The following is a 19,754-nucleotide window of genomic DNA, read 5'->3' on the forward strand; positions in this document are numbered from 1 at the left end:
TGTCTCAGCGTTAGCAGCCACGTTCTCCTCGCCTGTTACATTTGCTGGTCATCCTTGCATATTTATACAAGCACATGATTATAAGAAGACGTGTTTATTTTCTGGCCACACGCAAACATCAGCAGTCGAAACGGAAAGAATAATGCTAAAACCTCAGTTAAATTTATAGGGAAACTCTGGTCTACTCACCCCCCATCTACCCTCCCCATCTCTCGTTTCATTGTGAGTTAAACACTCTCTGTCGGGTTCCCTGATATTTTCACGCCTTCGCTTCCACTGCAACTCCACTTGAAGGAATCAGGGTGAGAAATAAGAACGATTCATTAATGACACACATAAACATAGCAGCACCGGTGCAGCCAACACTAACCTGTGCAAAACTTAAGGCATCGCTTTTTATTTTGGTTGGATAGAGGAGCGGTGTGTGCGCGCGCCCGTGTGTGTGTGTCCTCTTTTCTTGCTTTATATTCTTCACCTTCTTCATCCTGTTCTTCTCCTTCCCCCGTTTCTTCTCCCATCTTTTTTCCTTCTCTCATTACATTTTTATAATCACAGGCGCACAGAGGCTCCGTCAGACGGAAACTATCATCTATCAGTTTATAAGCGCGTGCGTGCGCAAAAAGAACGGGGGAAATTGAAAAAAAAAAAGACTCCGCATGTGTTTGTGTGTGGTTTGCGCGCGGGCTGGTGCACACTTGTCGGTATGCCTCGAAACCCAATGGGATGAAGAGCTGATAACAGATGCAAATTATCCTTGAAACACACACACATACACACACCCTGGCCCAGGAGGCGAGAGAAAGAGAGGGCGCGTGAGACACAGCCGGAGAGAGAGAGAGAGAGGGGGGGGGGGGGGTGTGAGCGAGAGAGAGCGAGCAAGGGAGAGAGAGAGAGGGAGAAGGAGAAAAATATGAAACAACTCATTTGCAGGGGAGTAAATCACGGAAAAGCCGTTTGAGAGCGCGACAGGGCTTACAGCGCAAACACCGGAATTGTGATGCGCACGAGCCCTTCCTTATCCTCTTCTTCTCCTTCCTCTTATTTTTCTTCCTCTGGGCTGGAAATTCTATGGAGTCACTGTGATTATTGTTATATTATTGTTGTTGTGGTGCTGGTTGTGGTTCTCACATTTCCGGCTGCCGTCACCGTTACTCACACCGCAACCGACTCGTCTGTTGCCGCCGTGAGGTGGAAAATACTACAACAACGGTCACTTACACCGGCGGCGGACTTGCCTCACTCTCCCTGCTCACTATCTGTGTGTGTGTGTGTGTCTGCCTCAAACCGTACCACAGAAGCAGCAGGAAAAAAAAGAAAACAGTTGAAAGCCACTGGTCTCTTCCTTCACCCTCACTCTGACTCTGCCGAGCCGAACACAAATTAAAACAGAAAACAACACAAAAGATGAGTTCATATTTCGTCAACTCGCTCTTCTCCAAATATAAAAGCGGGGACTCGTTACGTCCGAACTACTACGAGTGCGGGTTCGCGCAGGACCTGGCTGGCAGCCGGCCCACCGTGGTGTACGGCCCGAGCTCCGGCGCCACCTTCCAGCACGCTCCGCAAATCCAGGACTTCTACCACCACAGCGCCTCGACGCTGCCCAGCAACCCATACCAACAGAGCCCGTGCGCGGTCACATGCCACGGTGAACCAGGGAACTTCTACGGATACGACGCCTTGCAGCGGCAGACACTTTTCGGCACCCAGGACGCGGATCTGGTTCAGTACAGCGACTGTAAGCTGGGAGGCGCGCCCGGACTCGGGAGCGAGGACGCGGAGGGCACCGAGCAGAGTCCCTCGCCGACGCAACTCTTCCCTTGGATGAGGCCGCAAGGTGAGGAAATGGCGAGTCTAGTAAATTTTTTCTCTTCTTTTTTCCCTCCAAACCATAGAACTTCACTCCTACAAAGCAGTCTGCAGTAAGAGCAAAGCTGCTTGTCCTCCAGGAACCGAAGGCAGAAAATATAATCATACAGGGAGCAGGAAATAGTGGGAGAAAGTTGGAGAAGTTGTTTTGAAAGCAGCAATTTAGGGAGAACAATTAGAGGTTCCTGCGTTCAAAGTGGGGAAACAATAGCACGTTTATGGTTTTATTGGTAGCAGCAAAACATGTGTGAATGACTTTAGGGTTTAATTGCACCGTCCCAAACAGAGAGAGGAAAAGCCCCGGGATAAGAAGGGGGGTGATGGAAAATAGACAAGAAACGGGGAGAAATGGTGGTTGACGAGGGGGAACTGAACCTCAGTGCCTCCAGTTAGAACTAAACGCAGAAAATCTTAGTTTCAACAGACAGGAAGAAGATACCGAGATGTTGAAGGTAGTTGTTTCCAGCCTCACCGACACATTTTGGACATGCAGCTCTGACCCCGGTTAAACTTTTACTGGGCTTTGTTTTTTTCGGTTTACGACTTGCCTGTGGTGGGATTATTTGGCTACACGGTGGTCAGTTGTCTACAGAGCTCAGAGAATGCATGTGAGAACAGAGAGAGCATTTTTTTGCCATTGCACAGCGTCTGTGGTTTCTAAATTCACAGACCTCGCGTAACAAAATTATCCCCCAGCAGAAGTCCCTCGGATTCATATTTAATTCGCTTTTGTGTTTTGTGGTGCAAAAAGCCATTGATATATAGATGAGGCCGGATCGGTTCAACTCCTTCACATTATAAATCACGTAAGATGCATAAATGTGACTTTCTTTGAAAGAACTGTTTTAAAGCAGAGCCGGGTTCTAATTTATAACGTAAAGCAGCACCACAGTCAGACCTAAAGACTTGTGCAAGTTGGCATTTTTGTTTTTTGTGCTTTGAAGGGAGAGAGTGAATGGACTGGCATGTATAGTAGCCTGTTTTGTCTGAGTCCATATCTCTCTCTCCTGCTCTGTGTGTGAGTATGTGTGTGTGCGCGCGCGCTTATTTTATGGCTTATGTTCTCGGCTGTATTTTCAAAGTAGGGCTGCAGACGCTGTTATGACCTGTGCTGAACTTTTGTGACTTCAAGCTAATGATCATAAAATTAAAAATAAATAAATAAAACAACAACTCAGATGTGTATTAATCTGAAGCTACCTTCTCTCCATCCTTACAGGATGCAGCTTTTTACCCAGCTGCTAAAGAACCTAGCAATAATAATAGCGGGCAATTCACATTTACGCACGATTTAGCAAAGCGTTTCCTACAACATTTCCGCCTCAGCGTTAGTGTAAATTCTGGTATTTTACATCTTAAAACGATGTACTTGCTCGACTCCCTGCTTATCATAACTGTGTGTGTAAAGTCTCTTTACAAAAACAGAAACAAAATAAAATAATGATAAAATGGAGACGCACCAGAGACCGAGCGGACTAAGGTTTTAGTCTTTTTACTCTTCTTCCCCTTCCATTTCATTTTATATATATATTACACCCCTCCTTTGGAATATATATATATATATATATATATATATATATATATATATATATATATATATATATATATATATATATATATATATATATATATATATATATATATATACATATATATATATATATATATATATATATATATATATATATATATATATATATATATATATATATATATACATATATATATATATATATATATTCCAAAGGTGGGGTGTAATATCAGAGTTTGACTGTAAACTTGCGAACATGAGCCAGTTTTACGACTTCACCCCTGTGGTTGGAAGTCTTGATAAATGATTTCTCTGTACGACCTTAAACATGACACAAAGAGAACAGAAATGTGATTAGGCCAGCTAATAAATGTCTATGTGTAATGGTATTAGCTCCCGTTGGCCCAGCTTTCACTGGCATCTGCTGTCTCCTTCCTCAAATGTCATCTCCCGTACATTTATTTAGTATTTGTTCCAGTGGCTTTGTAAAGGAAAACAACTAAATTTGTTTCATTACTGTAAGCTTATAACAACATTTTCAACAATACAGCATACCACAAAGGTAGCATATATTCTTAATGGAAAAAACACAAGCTAACATTTATATGAGAAAGATAAGTAGAACTATTATTCTACTTATCTTTCTCATATAGACACATATATTCTTCGAACACAGGCTGTACGTAAACGGCGAGGATTGAAGGTTCAGTTCCTCGTGGTGTTGCGTCGTAAGAAACTGTATAGCACGGCTACTGTCACACTCATCTGACAACACACACAGAGGACCTCTACACCGCTTACAACTTTTTGCATTTCCATGTCTAATCTTTTCCCGCGGCTTGTTCCCATATTGTGGACATGTAAACTTTGTGCTCTTTTTAAAAATTAGACCGCAACCTGTACAACTGTTTCGGTAAGATGTGTTCTTGATACAGTGTAGTGCAGGAAATTTCAACATTTACCTAGTCACCCCTAGTGTCACCCCTAGTGTCACCCTATATCAGAGTGGTCGACTATATGAGACTATGCCCTCAAACTTTACTTAAACCCTTACATTTTAGCGTTGCGGAGAGATAGTTGTCTGCATGTGAAATGGGGGCTGTAGACCCAGAGTCCACTAGAAGTCCATTAGAGGCTTGACGACCCCCCGTCCCCAAAAAACAAAAACATCAAATATGAATTTTCTCGCTCTCTCATAAAACATTCTTATTAGTCCAATACGGTTCAACGTGTTCCCAGATCGATGGTCTTCGAGCACGATTAGCGACAATCAATACAAAACTTGTAAAAGCTGAGTTTCCCTTCAGAGCAATACTTTGGACGCAGCCTTTTTTACTTCAAAGCTTTTATGGCCACTGGCATATTTTGTCCATGGCACGGCGCTCCCTTTTTATGACATAATAATAAAGGCGAAAGACAAACATGTTTATGGAAATATAATCACTTACACAAATGTCCTCTTTGTATAAACCGTGGAGATACTGCTGCCAGGCTGTCATGGTTAAATGTGTCGTTTTAATCGTCCACTTTACGCTGAAACAACTTGGAGTTTATTAACAGCCCCAAGATGTCATGTTGGATGCATTTTAGCTTAACCTTTAGACATTATTTCAATTTAAAACATCGCCCAGTTTGTTGAAAAATGTACCTTCCAAGGGTTTATATAAAATGATACGAATGCCAGAAAACAACCAAACCATATCAATAGACTACAGCACAATGCGGACCTGCATTTAGCAAATGTTTTGAGAAATAGTTCCTTCTTATTCCAAAATTTCATTGTGGGCATCTTTTAAAGTCCTTAGAAAAGACCTTTAGGCTCCTCTCAAATACGCTGAGTATTTTTCACGTTTGAAAAGCATTTACGATGCATTTATAGTACTAAATATTTATATGCACAAGGGGAAGTCTTCAGTTGATTTGTCTACATAAGAGACGTCTTAATTACTGCAGTAAAACCGGCTGAGCGGTATAGAGTTTCAGTTTTTAGACTCGTGTTCAAAGAGCGCGTGCGTCCATTTTTACTGTGCTCTTGTAACTTCACGTACGGCTGTCACATAATTTCACAGCGCCTGCATTAAACTGTTTTTTTTTCCTTTGGCACATGCGTATTTGATCCAGACTGCAAATTGTATAACACTGGACGATGTCTCGCTTTGTGAGTCGTGTTCATTTCTGTCTGTAAACGAGCCTACTGTAATTGGCACGAAAGCTAATTCCCCATCATTAGCAGAACAAAGAACTTGTTGGAGGAAAAGCGATGACCTGGGAGTGTACATGCCAGTAGACGCCTCCAACAAGGTGAGGTTTAGACGTACAAGGTGGCAATTTGTGTATAGTGTTGAAATTGTTATAAGAGCAATATGAAATATAGACATGTAAACATTATAAGTTAAAGGTCAACACAAAAGGAGCCATAGCAAGTAGACAAAAAGCACTGATTTAGATGGGAGAATTTAGCAACACTTTGGAAACTTATTTTCAGGCAAAGTCATCAAACGTTTTTTGTTTGCTTAAGTTAAATTTCATCCACATCCACCACTCTTTTGTGTATTAAAATCAGAGGCGTTTCAAAATGACCGAGGAGACTTTGCTAACACCACGGTGCACTCACTACAATATTCGCAGTCAGTTGATATTGGTAAAGGTACAGTAATACGTCAGAAATAATGAGAGCATTACCAAATCCATAAGAAAAAGAAACACTCAAAATATCACGAAGGCGAAGGTAAATTTTCACGAAAACCTGAAAGTGCTGAAGGTTTCCCACGCAAGTGCATTTGAGTGCGTGTGTGCGTGGTGTCAAGTTGATTATTAGACATGGAAGAATGAAGTTTTGTGTCTAACAATTTTCTCTCTTCACTCTCCCACCTTCCCCCAGTAGCTGCTGGCAGGAGGCGGGGCCGCCAAACCTACAGTCGCTACCAGACCCTGGAGCTGGAGAAGGAGTTCCTGTTCAACCCCTACCTGACCCGGAAACGCCGTATCGAGGTGTCGCACGCGCTGGCGCTGACGGAGAGGCAGGTGAAGATCTGGTTCCAGAATCGGAGGATGAAGTGGAAGAAGGAGAACAACAAGGACAAGTTCCCCAGTAGCAAGAGCGAACAGGAGGCAGTGGAGAGGGAGAGGAGGGAGAAGGAGCTGCGGGATGGCGTCAGCGGCGGAGGTGGCGGTGGTGCAGGAGGAGGAAGTGGAGAAGGAGGTGGTGGAGGAGGCTCGGTGGCAGGCACAGCGGGGTCACAGGCTTCTGTGAACGACGATTGCTGCGAGAAAAGCCACAAGCAAATGTAGGGGAGAAAGAAAATGGGGTAGATGGGGACAGGGTGGGTGTAAATGTTAGGCAGGATGGGGTGAGGGGTGGGCTGTTTTTTCTTAACTGAGGCCACTGGACTCCCCTGCTGTCTCCACGATTCAATCGTTGGAAGGGAACGTGAGTTTCTAAAAATGGTGACTGGCTAACTAGATGGACTTGAGAGGAAAAAAACGTGACAATGAAGCAAGAAAACATAGTCTACACTAGTGTTTAAAATAAACTTAAAAAGAAGAAAAAAAAGATAGCTTTCTTTCTTTGTGGAACAATTATCGTGGAAACATTTCTATATTGTTAGAAGTTAATCATTAACAATTTTATCTTTGGCAGCTGTATAGTTTTTAAGTTAAAATGATGATGATGATGATGATGATGATGATGATGACGACGATGATAATGGTGCACTTTTTACTGTACTTTTCACTTCTATGTTGTTGTTATGGCAATGATTGATGATGATGGTGATGACGTAGCAATTAATGAAATTTCCAACAACATGAAACTGCCTATTTATGCCGTTTTAGTAGGTCGGGTCTCTTTTTTACACCCTCTAACTGTCGTTTTTTCCCTTTGTTTATTTGTTTGTTTTCTTGTTTTATTTTGTTTTTTGATTGGTGGTGTTTGTCTTATGTTGTTTTCTCTTTGGGGAGGGGGGTTAAACGCATGCGCGCAGTGCAGATTCAAAAGCAAGAACATTTATAAGAATAAAAATGGGAAAATGTGATAAAAAGTCGAAGCTGAGGGTTCCTTTTATGTCTTCGTATAATCGTATAATCCCCGCCTTTCATCTTTTGTGTGGCACTCTCCATCCTTTCCCGCATCCTTCCATCCTTTTCCTTTTTATCCCTCTTCACTCTATCACCACGCAGACTTGCCAGACCGCTCAGTTCACGAGGCCAAACATTTAGCCTTGACTCGGAAATCTCTTCTTAAAACAACAGACATCCACCCTCTTATACCCTCACGGTGACACACTCGCGCACAATCCTCATCCTTCCAAACATTACTTTATTTATGGCGTGCCACTCCACCTGCATTTACATTATTAGAGACCTCTAAAGTTATCATTACACCGTCTTCCATCATCATCACGGTGATACTTCAGATCCGATTGTTTCCATATGGGAAGCTCAAATTCAGGGAGCATGCGCTTGTCCGCATTCACCTAAACTGTAGCGTATCCGTGAAGTCTGGGTTTGAATGCTATCAAATCGCTGAATATTTGGCTGGTCGGGTTTTCAGGCGTTGGCTGGAAGACAGATTCAGAGTAAAGCTTTAATAGGACGACAAATAGGCTTCGAATAATTGCACAAATCTAACAGGCTTTGACATATTGAGGCAAAGTGGACCACATGTGCAGTTTCCACAATAAAAGCACATGCACTAATGTATACCTAAATGTTCGAAATATTTCATTCTGTTTGTCATTTTTAGTTTTAAAGTAATGAACCACAGTTAAGAAGCCTGTACTTGAAAATATAATTTCAGAGTACATATTTACAGACTGCACTTGTTTATTTCACTAGCTGGGCTTATGTCCTCAGTTTAGGTTTGACAGCGTTTAAGTAGATAAAGGCGAATGGCTCAAACATGAATTAAGCTGCGGTTTGGAGAAGGCCTTGGAGGGGACCCGTGGCGGCTCCCGGGCCTGGAAGAATTGAAAAAAAAAAAAAGGGGGGGGGGGGGGAGAGTGGGGCACCAAAACGAGAACGAACGGCTTGTAGAACTGGGATAATGATGTGGTCCCGCTTCTGAAATTCAGATATTTTATGTCCAATAATATTTTACCAGCAGGAGATAGAGACACACTGTAAATGAGGGATATGGCAGTTGTAGTTGTCAAAATATAAATGTTTTGGGGCACACTGGACAACATTTCCAAGGAGTTTTTTTTTTATCATATCTGATTGGTGAGCTAAGTAATCATGACTGATATATTTCTGATTTAATAAGCACTTTAAGTATGATCAAAGCATACTATTAAAATATCTAATCTCGGCGGGGGGTTCCTGATGTTAAACAACTGCATGCAAACGTCATAGCCATGCTTTGCGATCTTGTCCTGCTACATGAACAGTTAAAACCGAGACAGATGCCACCTTTTTTCAGAGGTTGAAGCGTACTACATCCGATTATGTCTGACTAGTCACCAAAAACAAATCTTTTTTTCTCAATCCTCAAACGCTCCCTCGTTCTTCCAGTTCATAACTCTTATTTAGACTCAACGCGCAGATTTAATCCTGATTGAATTGAATGCTGCGTGGAAATTGAACATCTAAGGACGTAGCAGAGCACCTGCACGCTAGGTGAGTTTCTCTGAATCTACGAGGGCGCAGGATTCATTAAAGCTGAATTCAAGAGTAAAGGTGATTTATGAAACGGCATAGAGAGGTGCGCTTTGTGTTCTTCGGTGAATTTGATCAAGACTCGGTATGCTTGTTCTTGAAACCATATCCATTACTCGTTAACTTTTGTTTGCCTGCTTTATAGTTGGAGCGTGATATGGTATGAGCAATATTAAAACGTATTTTTTTTTTTATATTAGTGGAGAGATTTCATCTTTCACCGTTGGCTCACAGAATTATTTTCAAAGTGACACCTTTGGACTGCTTCCATTAAACGTTATCTGTTGTTTGCATTACATCCTCGTCTATCACTCTGCCTGTACTGACCAGACAGCAGCGGCCCACTGCAGGCACACAACAGCTCGTCTGTTCTGCTCTCTGCATGTGTGGTCCCCTCAAACCATGAGCCGGGACAAGACATTGAGAACAAGAGAATTCCGTTTTCTGTTGAAGTCTGCTCGGCTGTTTCGCATACGTTCCAATTGTTCTTCTTCTAATAGTGTCCTCTGCTGTTTGTTTGAAGCCCATTTCAAGTATGGCAGTTAATGATTTAACTTTGAGTTGAATATTTGTCAGATTTCAGTCTTCTTGGTTTCTAGGTGATTGGCGAAGATTCTGAGTTGCCCCGACTTTTTTGTATAATGTTCTACATGTTGTAGGAGTCACTCCCTGTGATCCCTTTATGATTTTGCATCCGGAGGGAAACCCCGTCCGCCATTGGACATCTTGACATCACATGGACGCTCCGTCACGTGTTCTTGGAGGTAATGGGAGGTGGGGGATGAGAAATACAGGGTGGGGTGATTGTGTGTGTGTGTGTGTGTGTGTGTGTGTGTGTGTGTGTGTGTGTGTGTGTGTGTGTGTAAAACTATAGACAGTAATACCCCACCAATAATTCACTGTCGCTCCTAAAAAGATCGACATTCAACCACCCAGGCCCACAAATCACCGGAGCCAAATTATGAGTTCGTTGGACTTCGCCAACGCGCTGTTTACCAAATACCAACAATCCACAATGAGCTGTGGACTGCTTTCAGCGGACACTTCAACTTCTCACTGTCCGTCTTCTTCTCCTTTTCCCGCCGTGTCTTCTTCGTGCGCCTTCGTGTCCAGAGGATATCGCCACCATTATGCATCCAGTGAGAGAGGCAGCAGCAGAGTCCAGTTTCCTCCCTCTTCTTCTTCTCCTCCCTCTTCCTCTTCTCCTTTATCATTTGGGTCTTCTCTTTCGGGACTAAACGGGGGCATTAGGGGTGTTGAGGCTACAGAAATATGCTCAGCAGGAGGTTATAACTCACTGGGAGTTCGGCCGTTGAGATGCCCCGCAGAGCTGTTCCCACTCAATCGGACTCAGTTATGCTCGCTGGCTCCGAAGCTTCCTGAGCCGACCTCCAGGAGGCAGAGCAGCCCCGATCAAAGAAGGCTAAACCACGAGAGACTGCGTATTTACCCCTGGATGAAAAGCTCAGGTGAGGAGAGATGGGGATAGAAAGTTATGAGAGGTGATGAGGCGCCCTCCCCTCTTGTCAGCTGGGAACACAGGGAGGTGAACTAAGAAAGAGAACTGAGTGTGTGTGTGTGTCCTTGTTCGTTAAACGGTCTTTAAACTGTTGGCCCGGTTGCGCAGCGGCCACTGTGGGTTGATGAACTATGCCTGTCAGGGTCTTTTTGCAACTATTTTACAGCACCCCTACCCACTCTGCAGTTCTTTTATGGCTCTGCCATAATGCCATAAAACCAGAATTTAAGACTTTATGAATATTCATGAGGTGATATTGTGTTTAAAAGGGGGGCAGGGTGGAGCTTTATTCTGACTGTTTGAAAATGAAGAAAAATAGTTTTCACCTGGCCGTCAGGAGTGGAATCATCACAGTCAGTGTTTGGCTCAGCTCACCTCATCCTTATGTTTCACCGTCTGCACAAACCAGTCCGCTGAAAGCCCATTGTGCTATTGTACTGTCACACAATAAGCTAACCACTATAAACACTATAAACTAGCAGATTTTTGAAGGCTTGCTCTTTCCCACGAACTGATCTGGCATGCCGACATCGAGCTGTATGCAAAATGGATACTGAGTCTCGAACTACAACAAAGATACCATGTTTTGTTTTTATAACTGGTAAAATTGAACATGTGATACAATATGGGATGTAGGTTAGGAATACTGTTGCGTAAAACCTCCGTAAAAGCGCTGAAGATATCTTTGCCCCACACAGTAAACAGTCACGTGGAATCATATAGGAGAGAAGTGAAAAATGTTAAAGCTTGCCTTGCCTCGCAGGTGAGAACCTGAAGGTTCTTCCTGCGCTTTTAAGTGGCACTATTATAAAGATGTATGGTCAAAGCTGTCATAAAAGGAAATCTTATAACCAAGTATTTGTTAAATAATTAATGTACACTTACTCTGTGCTTTACTTTATGTTTTTACGATAAGAAAAAAGCAAAGACAAGTTTCGTGTGTAGGGGACCCAGGTTTCACTATTATTTATTGTCACCATACAGTCCTCCTGTCCCACAGCCCCCGTGTGGGTGCTTATCTCACTGACAGCATAACAAAAAATTTGAAGTGTCTTTCATTTCAAGAGCTCCATAATGTATAAACATTAAACTGTAAAGAATGAAGAAATTATTTTGGAGTTTCACGTTTTCAGGCAGAAAAGTGAAAACAACGTGTGTCATATAGAATTATAAAAACTTAGTAATGGACAAATAAAATACTAGCCCACATATTGTGGCCTACAAATATAATTAGAATATTTTACCAAGACTAATTAAAAATCTTTTAAAAAAAGAAATGGTGGGAAATCACAGGCAGGCACTGCAGAGGCACTGCAAAATCCGTATTGTTGTTATTCCTAGTCTTCTCTATTTTTATTCAATGTGTATTGAGAGACCGAGTGTTCTGAGGTCGAATCAGCCAATCAATTTATAGATGTTGATTTAGATCCAGGCATCCGAAGATGACTGGACAGAGAAGACCCGGATGTTCCCGTTGATAGTGTTGATTAAGGAGACTGCTGGCCTCTCTCTTCGAATGTGTATGTGCGCACAAGCACACCAACAGACTTCTTTTCAATTACTTCGTTTTGGTTTCCCGTGTGTGTGTTTGCACCAGAGAGAGAGTAAGCAACAGCAAATCCCCTTGTTGTCACTGACTGCCAGAGAATTCCAAATCTGGCTCAAGAAAATCACTGCTGAGCAGAAAATATTACCAGCGAAAATGAATTTCACTCTCACTCTCTCACACACACACACACACACACACACACACACACACACACACACACACACACACACACACACACACACACACACAAACTAGCAAAACATGTCTAGGTGCTGACAGTTACACATACTGATCTGTGGCACAAACCCAGAGGAGACTGCACACACTGAGATACTCGACAATATTCTTGGTGAGCCTTTAAGTGCAGGTTATCGACTTTCTCTTTAAGGACAATGAGAGCAATGTGTATGTAGGCATATATGTAAACAAATATGAGTTTATGTTTGTAATTACTCTCCTTCAATCATTATTAATTATTGTTATGGACTGTGAGTTAAGGGGAAAAAATACCATATAACGTGTATACGTGAAACAGGAGAAAACAGTGAGATATCCACTGACATGAATAAGAATAAACAGATAAACGCATGAACCAGCCAGTTATTACAATGTCCTCAAACACAAATAGCAGCTGCAAGGATGGAAGTAACTGGAAGTATTTTTTTAATTAAATGTATTGATTACATTCATAAATACATTCCCTGAAATGTGTATTTAATAATTACATCTAAAAAGGTGGAAAAACAAATAACCGTGGACAGGAAATAAACATCAGAACATCATATTCTCTTTTAGCATTTGAATGTGACAAGGTTGGTGTCTGTGTGTGTGAGAGAGAGAGAAGAGAAAGAAAGAAAGAACAACAAACCAAAAAAAAGAAAGAAAAGAAATTGAGGGCTTTTGGCTGAGTGAGTTGACATTCACAGTGGTGCAGTGTTGTCTCACAACAAGATGTCCCTGCGCTTGAATCTCCTCTAGGGACATTCGCCGTGATGCGTGCTCTCTGTGTCTTTCTCTTCAGATACTCTGTCATACTAAAACAGTGCATGGCATTATGCCATTTTAAATCGACCACAGGTGTGTGTGATCATGAATTGTTATATGTTATTTGTCTGTGTTACCTTGTCACAGATTAGCAGTATTTCCAAGCTATATCTGTCTTCTTGCCCTGTGAGACCTGGAAATCGAATAAGTGGAAGGAAATGGATGGAGTCAAGATTCTTTTACAAGCTCATAGACTGATTTTTACCCAAAAGATTTTATTTCCTAATTATATATAATTAGGAAATGAAATCACATCATGCATAATCACACACACACACACACACACACACACACACACACACACACACACACACACACACACACACACACACACACACACACACACACACACACACACCTACCTTTCGTAAGTATGTATTTAATTTTTGCTTTTTGGTGAAATTTATACACACAGAAAGGAATGATGGCAAATCACAGACAGGCACTGCAAATCCTTTATTGTAATTTCTTAAATTTTGGTTTTGATATAGATTTTATGATTGCACATCTGTGATATATGATTCTTGTATAGTGACAAGTACAACAGACAAAGATTCATGAGCTGTGCTTCCATGTCATACAGTCAATGTCATTTAGGCAGAATAAGAACACATTCATCAGAAGACCAGACATTCTGATTAAAAAAAAACTAACCTTTAATAGATTTTATCTATATATATTCACTAAAAGTATTTCATTGTCTTGAATGGTATTCAAGCTACAGCTGCAACTTTATTGGGTTCACCTACAATTCACATAGTAGAAGAAAACGTTTAGTCAATACAACTTTTATTTATTTTTTGTATGATCATTTTGGAAGAGATAGTTTTACTGTCAATATAAAGCGCCTTGAGGCGACTGTTGTGATTTGGCGCTATATAAATAAAATTGAATTGAATTGAATAGTTTGTTTTGAAGCTGTACAGAACACATTACAATAAGGGGACTAGATTTGTCTAAAGGTTTTTCACAAAAATTATATTTTCAGTACATAAAAATACTCAGTCATCATTCCTAATGATAAATATATATTTGCCCCATTAATGATGTCTTTATAGACAATGATGTTGATACAGATTGTGATCCGTCCATCATGTGTAAATATTTTACAGGAACCATGTAAAATACCTTCTCGGTTGCTATACCTAGATTTTCACTGGGTTACACCTAAAAATGTCGTGCACTGTGATCCCAATTGAAAATCGTCCAGTACACAATAGATTTCCACTGATCTCTAAATGTCATGGGTGCAGTACAAGAAGCTTTCTTTTACTGCGATGTGCAGAGGAAATGCGCTTGGACGTTTTTGTGGCCGGCAAATGACCTTTGAGATTTAAAAATGTGACCTATTTTTTTTTTAACCTTCAGGCGATGTGTGACCTCATAAACACAGGAGGTCAATGCAGTTTCACGGATTCATGCATTTTTCACAAGAAGAGGCTTTTTTCTTTAGTTTTAAATTGAATTAACAGTTCTCTACCAACATTGCCATGTGCACGTGTCCGTTTACACTGACTGTATTAATTAGTTAAAAATTACACATCAGTAATCACAGTCAGACTGATTATGCCCGTTTCTCTAAATTCTTTCATTATTTTTGTAGGTGAAAAGGATAGAAGTATATCTCAGACAGGCAGAAGCTGAAACTACGCGTTTCCCCATCATTTAAAAGTTTTTCGGGTTTGCCAGAAAGTGGAGTCGAAAACTAACCGACGAGTCAACAAGCGTTTTTTAACCTACATCATATTTCCTAATCTTTCGAGGAAGATTTTGTTTTGAAAGAGAATGTGTTTTCTTCTGTCCAGTCTCTGACAGACGAAGAGGCCAACAGACGTACACGCGGCATCAAACCCTCGAGCTGGAGAAGGAGTTCCACTTCAACCGGTACCTAACGCGTAAACGGCGGATAGAGGTCGCGCACGCTCTCGGCCTCACAGAGAGACAGATCAAGATCTGGTTCCAAAATCGGAGGATGAAGTGGAAAAAGGAGAACATTGTGACGAAGAGCGGCGCCCCCACAGCAGTGAGTCGAGAAGAAGAGGAGGCGGTCGATGAGGAGGACTGATGTGTGACCATAGATTTTAAGAGATAAGAAAAATGTATCAGAATTTACAGGATAGGACCATTTTCAACAAAGAACTCTTCTGTTACAATTCAAGAATCCTAGACTCCTTCGTGTTATTACCTCAAGTGATTTGCGGCAGAAAGGCACGAGATGGTTGTTGATGCAATGAACAGCAGCACTTGTGACTTCTGTGGATTCGTGTTATATCTATTCCATGTGCAGTTATGTATGTATATATTTTTATGTTTGAAAAAGTCTGAGCCCATAAATCACAATCCAAGAGCTATACTAGCTTTTTGTTTCTGTTATTATTGTTCTTATTATCACTTCAGAGCGAAAGTAGGCAATCCTCTCCGCAATATTTTGATTTGTCCCCTCAATATTTAGCGGAAGAGGTTAATTTATATCCCCCCCTCCCCCCATATTTTAATGCTACTAATAGATTAAAACAGTAAGATTTATTTTTTTAATGACTCAGCAGGTATTCTGCTTAATGGGAAAACTGTAGGAAGAATTGTCCGCGAGCAGTACTGCATTATACTCCTGTTTGTTTTTGTGTTATTTAGTGTCTGAAAGTTCTGTTTTACCTTATAAGACGTTGTTACCATAAATGTATAAAGATAGACCGAGACATTTCATATGAAACATTCATGTGGTAAGGTGCTCCAACAAATTTCGTTGCAGCAGAAGGCTGATTTTTATTTTAAATGATCGCGCTTTTAAAATAAAATTAAAATTAATCGACTGTTTGCACCAGTGCTTCCTTACTTAGTTGCTGTTAGTGCATATATATATATATATATATATATATATATATATATATATATATATATATATATATATATATATATATATATATATATACTGAGTAATTTTATATACTGAAAACATAATTCTAGTGACAAATATTTAGACAAATGAAGACTGAATATAATATTTTCCCCTAAACTTAATTTTTAACAGTCGCTTATTTTGAAAGATGTGCTTAGATATAATTGATGCTAGCACAGTATTCTTCGAGCCCTGTAAAACTAAAGGATGGAATTATAATGTAATAAAATACAAGATTTGGTATCTAGTGGGATCAAATATTTGTACAAAACGCAGTTGTTTTGTTTGTTTGCTTGATTTTAAAACAAACAACCAAACATTATTGACTATACATCGATCTATAACATTAATAAAGGCTAACGCTTTTTATTCATCACCATTTCAATATTTAAAAATCTTTTTTATGTTACTAAAGAAAAGGGTGTTATTTACAAAAACGTGCTTCAATAATCCAAGTCCTTTAGCATCAGCAGAAAATCTTTGTTACTTAAGATAAGAAAAAAATGGACTTTCTTGTGTTGTTGTTGTTCTTCGGCCAAAAATATCAAGTTTGCGCCTTTAGTATCATCAGACATTTCAAGGAGTGTTTGCCTTAAAAAGCCACCCAGTATCATAACATGAGTGTGTGTGTGTGTGTGTGTGTGTGGGGGGGGGGGGGGGGGGGTTGCATCCATGAAGAGGCCAAAAACTCCAATAAAGGCATCAGACGAATAAAGCAGATGGGAGGATGGACTAGTTCTTCGTCCTGCTCTATCTGCTCTATGCAGTTGTTTTGTTTTCAGTTAAAATTTAACTCGAGCTATTCAGATAGAGGAAGCATCGGATCCCCTTCTCCTGCTAACCAGACAGTGTGCTGGTTTGGAAAGGTCACACATGGGTCAGTGAGGGTTTAAAAGAAAATCTGAAATCTGCCAAACGTCGAGCCTGTAAATAGGACGCATCATACAGAGGATGACAGAGATAAATGCAGACCAACTTGACTAACAACACAGAAAATACTAATTCTGCTAATATTGGCGCTTTTGATCATATGGGATGTGGTTCCAGTCTGCTGTCAAAGCAAATTCGCTTATAAACTGGGTTTTAATATCAACGAAACCTAATTTAAACGTTTGAAAGGTCTTATATTCTTTGAAGAGATCTTCTTGTAGTAGATGCGGGGAATGGTTCGTCATACTGCAGCAATTTAGACTGCAACCTCTTTAAGATTCAGGAAGCGTTGGATTTGGACTTCTTTGTGGGAGAACAAGACCTGCATTACCAAATAAAATGATGCGTTCAAAGACTTTACGTCAGGTGTACTCCAGACACTCGTCGTTGAAATGAAGCTCTGATGTGCTTGAACATTTCCGATTTCTAACTGTATATCTGTAAAAACATTAATATACTTTCGCTGCAGTTTCTGGCTATCCTCGGCTTCGGGCCTGCAGGTTTTAAATGGTGACGCCTTGCCGCATTGCGAAACCACTTTTACTCACAACATTTCAAGCCGGGACAGGTACTACACTCCACTGCTGTTTTTTGTTGTTGTTGTTGTTGTTGTTGTTGTTGTTGTTTGTCTAGGGATCTCTCATTTAACTCATTTTCACTTATACATTTCCACAGTAGGCTACGATACACTGCGTTCAATCCCTTGTGTCATAACACTTTAAACGCAAAGAATGACGTTTAAACTAATTCATTAATAATTAAAAAATGTCGCATAGGCGGCTTCAAAAGATGAGAGATTTCTGTTGATTCAGCTGATTCATATTTCAGCACCAGGGACGCAGACTTTACGTTCGTGCCACTTTCACAAAAGAAAACTTGTCTGTGTTTTGACACCAGGTCTTCTTACAACAGCAGAACACGGAATATTGGTGTTGTACTAAAAAAAATCTCAAATGCAGTATGGAAACAGAAACTTGTTTGCTCCACATTATTCCTCCTACCTTGTCTTTATATAGCTACATCTGGTTTCTGAAACATTTTGGGTCTAAATATTGTCACGTGTCGTTAATGAAAATATAATGCAAATATGACAGTGAAGATAATAAGGAAGCTCTGTCTAATTATCTAAAACGAACAAAAATCAAATAAATATAAAGCATGACATGAAAAATCCACAATAATGCGTGGCAAAATTCTTCACGCTCTCCAGTGCTTTGAAAGCTTTTAGCTTGCTTTTTAAGAAGCGGTCGATGAAGAAAATGGCGGCCTGGAGAATGAAATAAGAGAAGGAGCAGCTCGGTTCTAACAACACTCCATGAAGAAATGCAATAAATTCTTTGTTGTTTTATGAAAATTTACAACTTTGTGATACAAGTTTATGAGTGACCGCGCGCGGGGATTGGCCGACGGGCGGGTCATGTGGACGCGCTTAACGTGAACATGAACTTTTTATGATTTCCCAAGTGGCTATATTGCTGCAGCACTCCGCTCCGGCCCGAGCTGCCGCCTGTCCTTCCCTGCTCCTGCAAGGCTCCACTCGGAGTCCGACCACCGCCAGGAAATGAACACCCGGCTGTAATTAAACGAGCGAGTTAATGAGAATATTTGTTGTGACTGTGGAAACCGGCACGGCGAGACGCCGACAACAAGCCGCCCCTCCCCCTCCTGCTTCTTCTCTTCCTGCTTCGCTATGGCTTCTTGCTCCGTCTGGTCTCGTGCTGCTGCTGTCTATTCCAAATTGGCGGATCTGGATGAGGACAGTTCCGCTGTGATGAGACAAAGAAGGGCCGAGCAGTGGGACCCAACCCGGAGAAAGCATCCCGGAGATGCCCTCATGATTTACATTTTTAATTTCAATTTGACATTTGATTTGTCACTTGTCACTGCAAGGATGATGAAGACTACGGTGGTGGTTTGACGCCTGGGTGACAGCAGTCCCCCATCCCCAGTTCCTGCACTTCCTCAACATTACATCCACCTAATTACCACCCAGTGCAGGGCTGTCTCGTGCCATTCCAGACTGCCTGACTTGTTCGAACGCAAGGAAGTGACCGGCAGGTGTGTGGGCTCGTGACGGATTATCAACAAACGGTAAGAGCCGTCCACGCACGTTTAACGCAACCCTGCATGATGCGCATTGTTAAAGGAGCAGAGAAAATGAGTCAGCGCAGCTTTTCTCAATTCTGCAGCATCTAGTTGATTCATTTGTTTTTTGTTTTGTTTGTTTTTTCTAAACGAAGCGTTGCTCCGCCATTTCAGAATAAACGGTTTCCTAGCTGGATCTATACAGATATATTGCTTAGTTTAAATAGTGGTATTAGCTGTCGAGGAGCCATCTATTGCTCGAAACTCGGCTGTTTGAGAACTGAAAGATTAGCTTCCAGCTTTTCCTCCAAAAGCTGCGCATTGTGTTTGCAGGAAGGAGGCAAATGTGCAAATGAAAAAGACTGGCTTTGATCTGATGGCTTTGGCAGAATTTGAAGTCCCTCATTTACTATGACTTTTAAAGATAAAAGCAACAGTTTTCTATTTTGGGGGTTTGCATCTGGCTGCAGGTGAATTGAAGATGAGCTTCTGGGGTTTTTGTCAGTGTTTTACTTCCAGCGTGTAGGTTTTTCTGTTTCGATTTTTTTTCATTAGATTGACAGCGTGCGTGTGTGTGTGTGTGTGTGTGTGTGTGTGTGTGTGTGTGTGTGAGAGAGAGAGAGAGAGAGAGAGAGAGAGAGAGAGAGAGAGAGAGAGAGAGATAGTTTACAAGCAA

General features: G+C 41.1%; 3 protein-coding genes across 6 annotated transcripts in view; all 3 read left to right on the forward strand.

Annotated features, from left to right (window-relative positions):
• Window positions 1-867: 867 nt before the first annotated feature.
• Window positions 868-6,691, forward strand: hoxb8a (homeobox B8a). Of its 2 annotated transcripts, none has more exons than XM_086290487.1 (2): window positions 868-1,837; window positions 6,282-6,691. In XM_086290487.1, the coding sequence occupies exons 1-2, from the start codon at window positions 1,405-1,407 to the stop codon at window positions 6,689-6,691; spliced, it is 843 nt and encodes a 280-aa protein (XP_086146613.1). In that variant the 5' UTR covers window positions 868-1,404. The 2 variants fall into 2 exon arrangements, with proteins under 2 accessions (XP_086146613.1, XP_086146615.1); XM_086290489.1 differs by having other exon boundaries at window positions 6,285-6,691.
• Window positions 6,692-10,016: 3,325 nt separating this feature from the next.
• LOC147331645 (homeobox protein Hox-B7a-like) lies at window positions 10,017-15,940 on the forward strand. The gene is made up of 2 exons (XM_086290490.1): window positions 10,017-10,524; window positions 14,973-15,940. The coding sequence occupies exons 1-2, from the start codon at window positions 10,017-10,019 to the stop codon at window positions 15,230-15,232; spliced, it is 768 nt and encodes a 255-aa protein (XP_086146616.1). The 3' UTR covers window positions 15,233-15,940.
• A 2,622-nt stretch (window positions 15,941-18,562) lies between these two features.
• The window catches only part of hoxb3a (homeobox B3a), a 108,619-nt gene continuing 107,427 nt past the window's right edge, over window positions 18,563-19,754 (forward strand). For all 3 annotated transcript variants that reach the window (XM_086287840.1, XM_086287835.1, XM_086287838.1), the window contains exon 1: window positions 18,563-19,084. The gene's annotated coding sequence lies outside the window, so the exon portion shown is untranslated. The remainder of the gene's footprint in view (window positions 19,085-19,754) is intronic.

This window comes from Aulonocara sp. 'chitande type north' Nkhata Bay, linkage group LG4 (assembly GCF_057382095.1).
Source record: "Aulonocara sp. 'chitande type north' Nkhata Bay isolate Kocher_YH1m ecotype deep benthic linkage group LG4, A_spYH_male_GT1.1, whole genome shotgun sequence".
Taxonomy (NCBI): Eukaryota; Metazoa; Chordata; class Actinopteri; order Cichliformes; family Cichlidae; genus Aulonocara; species Aulonocara sp. 'chitande type north' Nkhata Bay.

Excerpts from the sequence above, each read along its gene's own strand:
- hoxb8a (XM_086290487.1), top strand. The coding sequence starts at position 1,405 with ATGAGTTCATATTTCGTCAACTCGCTCTTCTCCAAATATAAAAGCGGG. Across the intron at positions 1,838-6,281 it reads CCCTTGGATGAGGCCGCAAG|TAGCTGCTGGCAGGAGGCGG; the intron begins GTGAGGAAATGG and ends ACCTTCCCCCAG.
- LOC147331645 (XM_086290490.1), top strand. The coding sequence starts at position 10,017 with ATGAGTTCGTTGGACTTCGCCAACGCGCTGTTTACCAAATACCAACAA. Across the intron at positions 10,525-14,972 it reads CCCCTGGATGAAAAGCTCAG|TCTCTGACAGACGAAGAGGC; the intron begins GTGAGGAGAGAT and ends TCTTCTGTCCAG.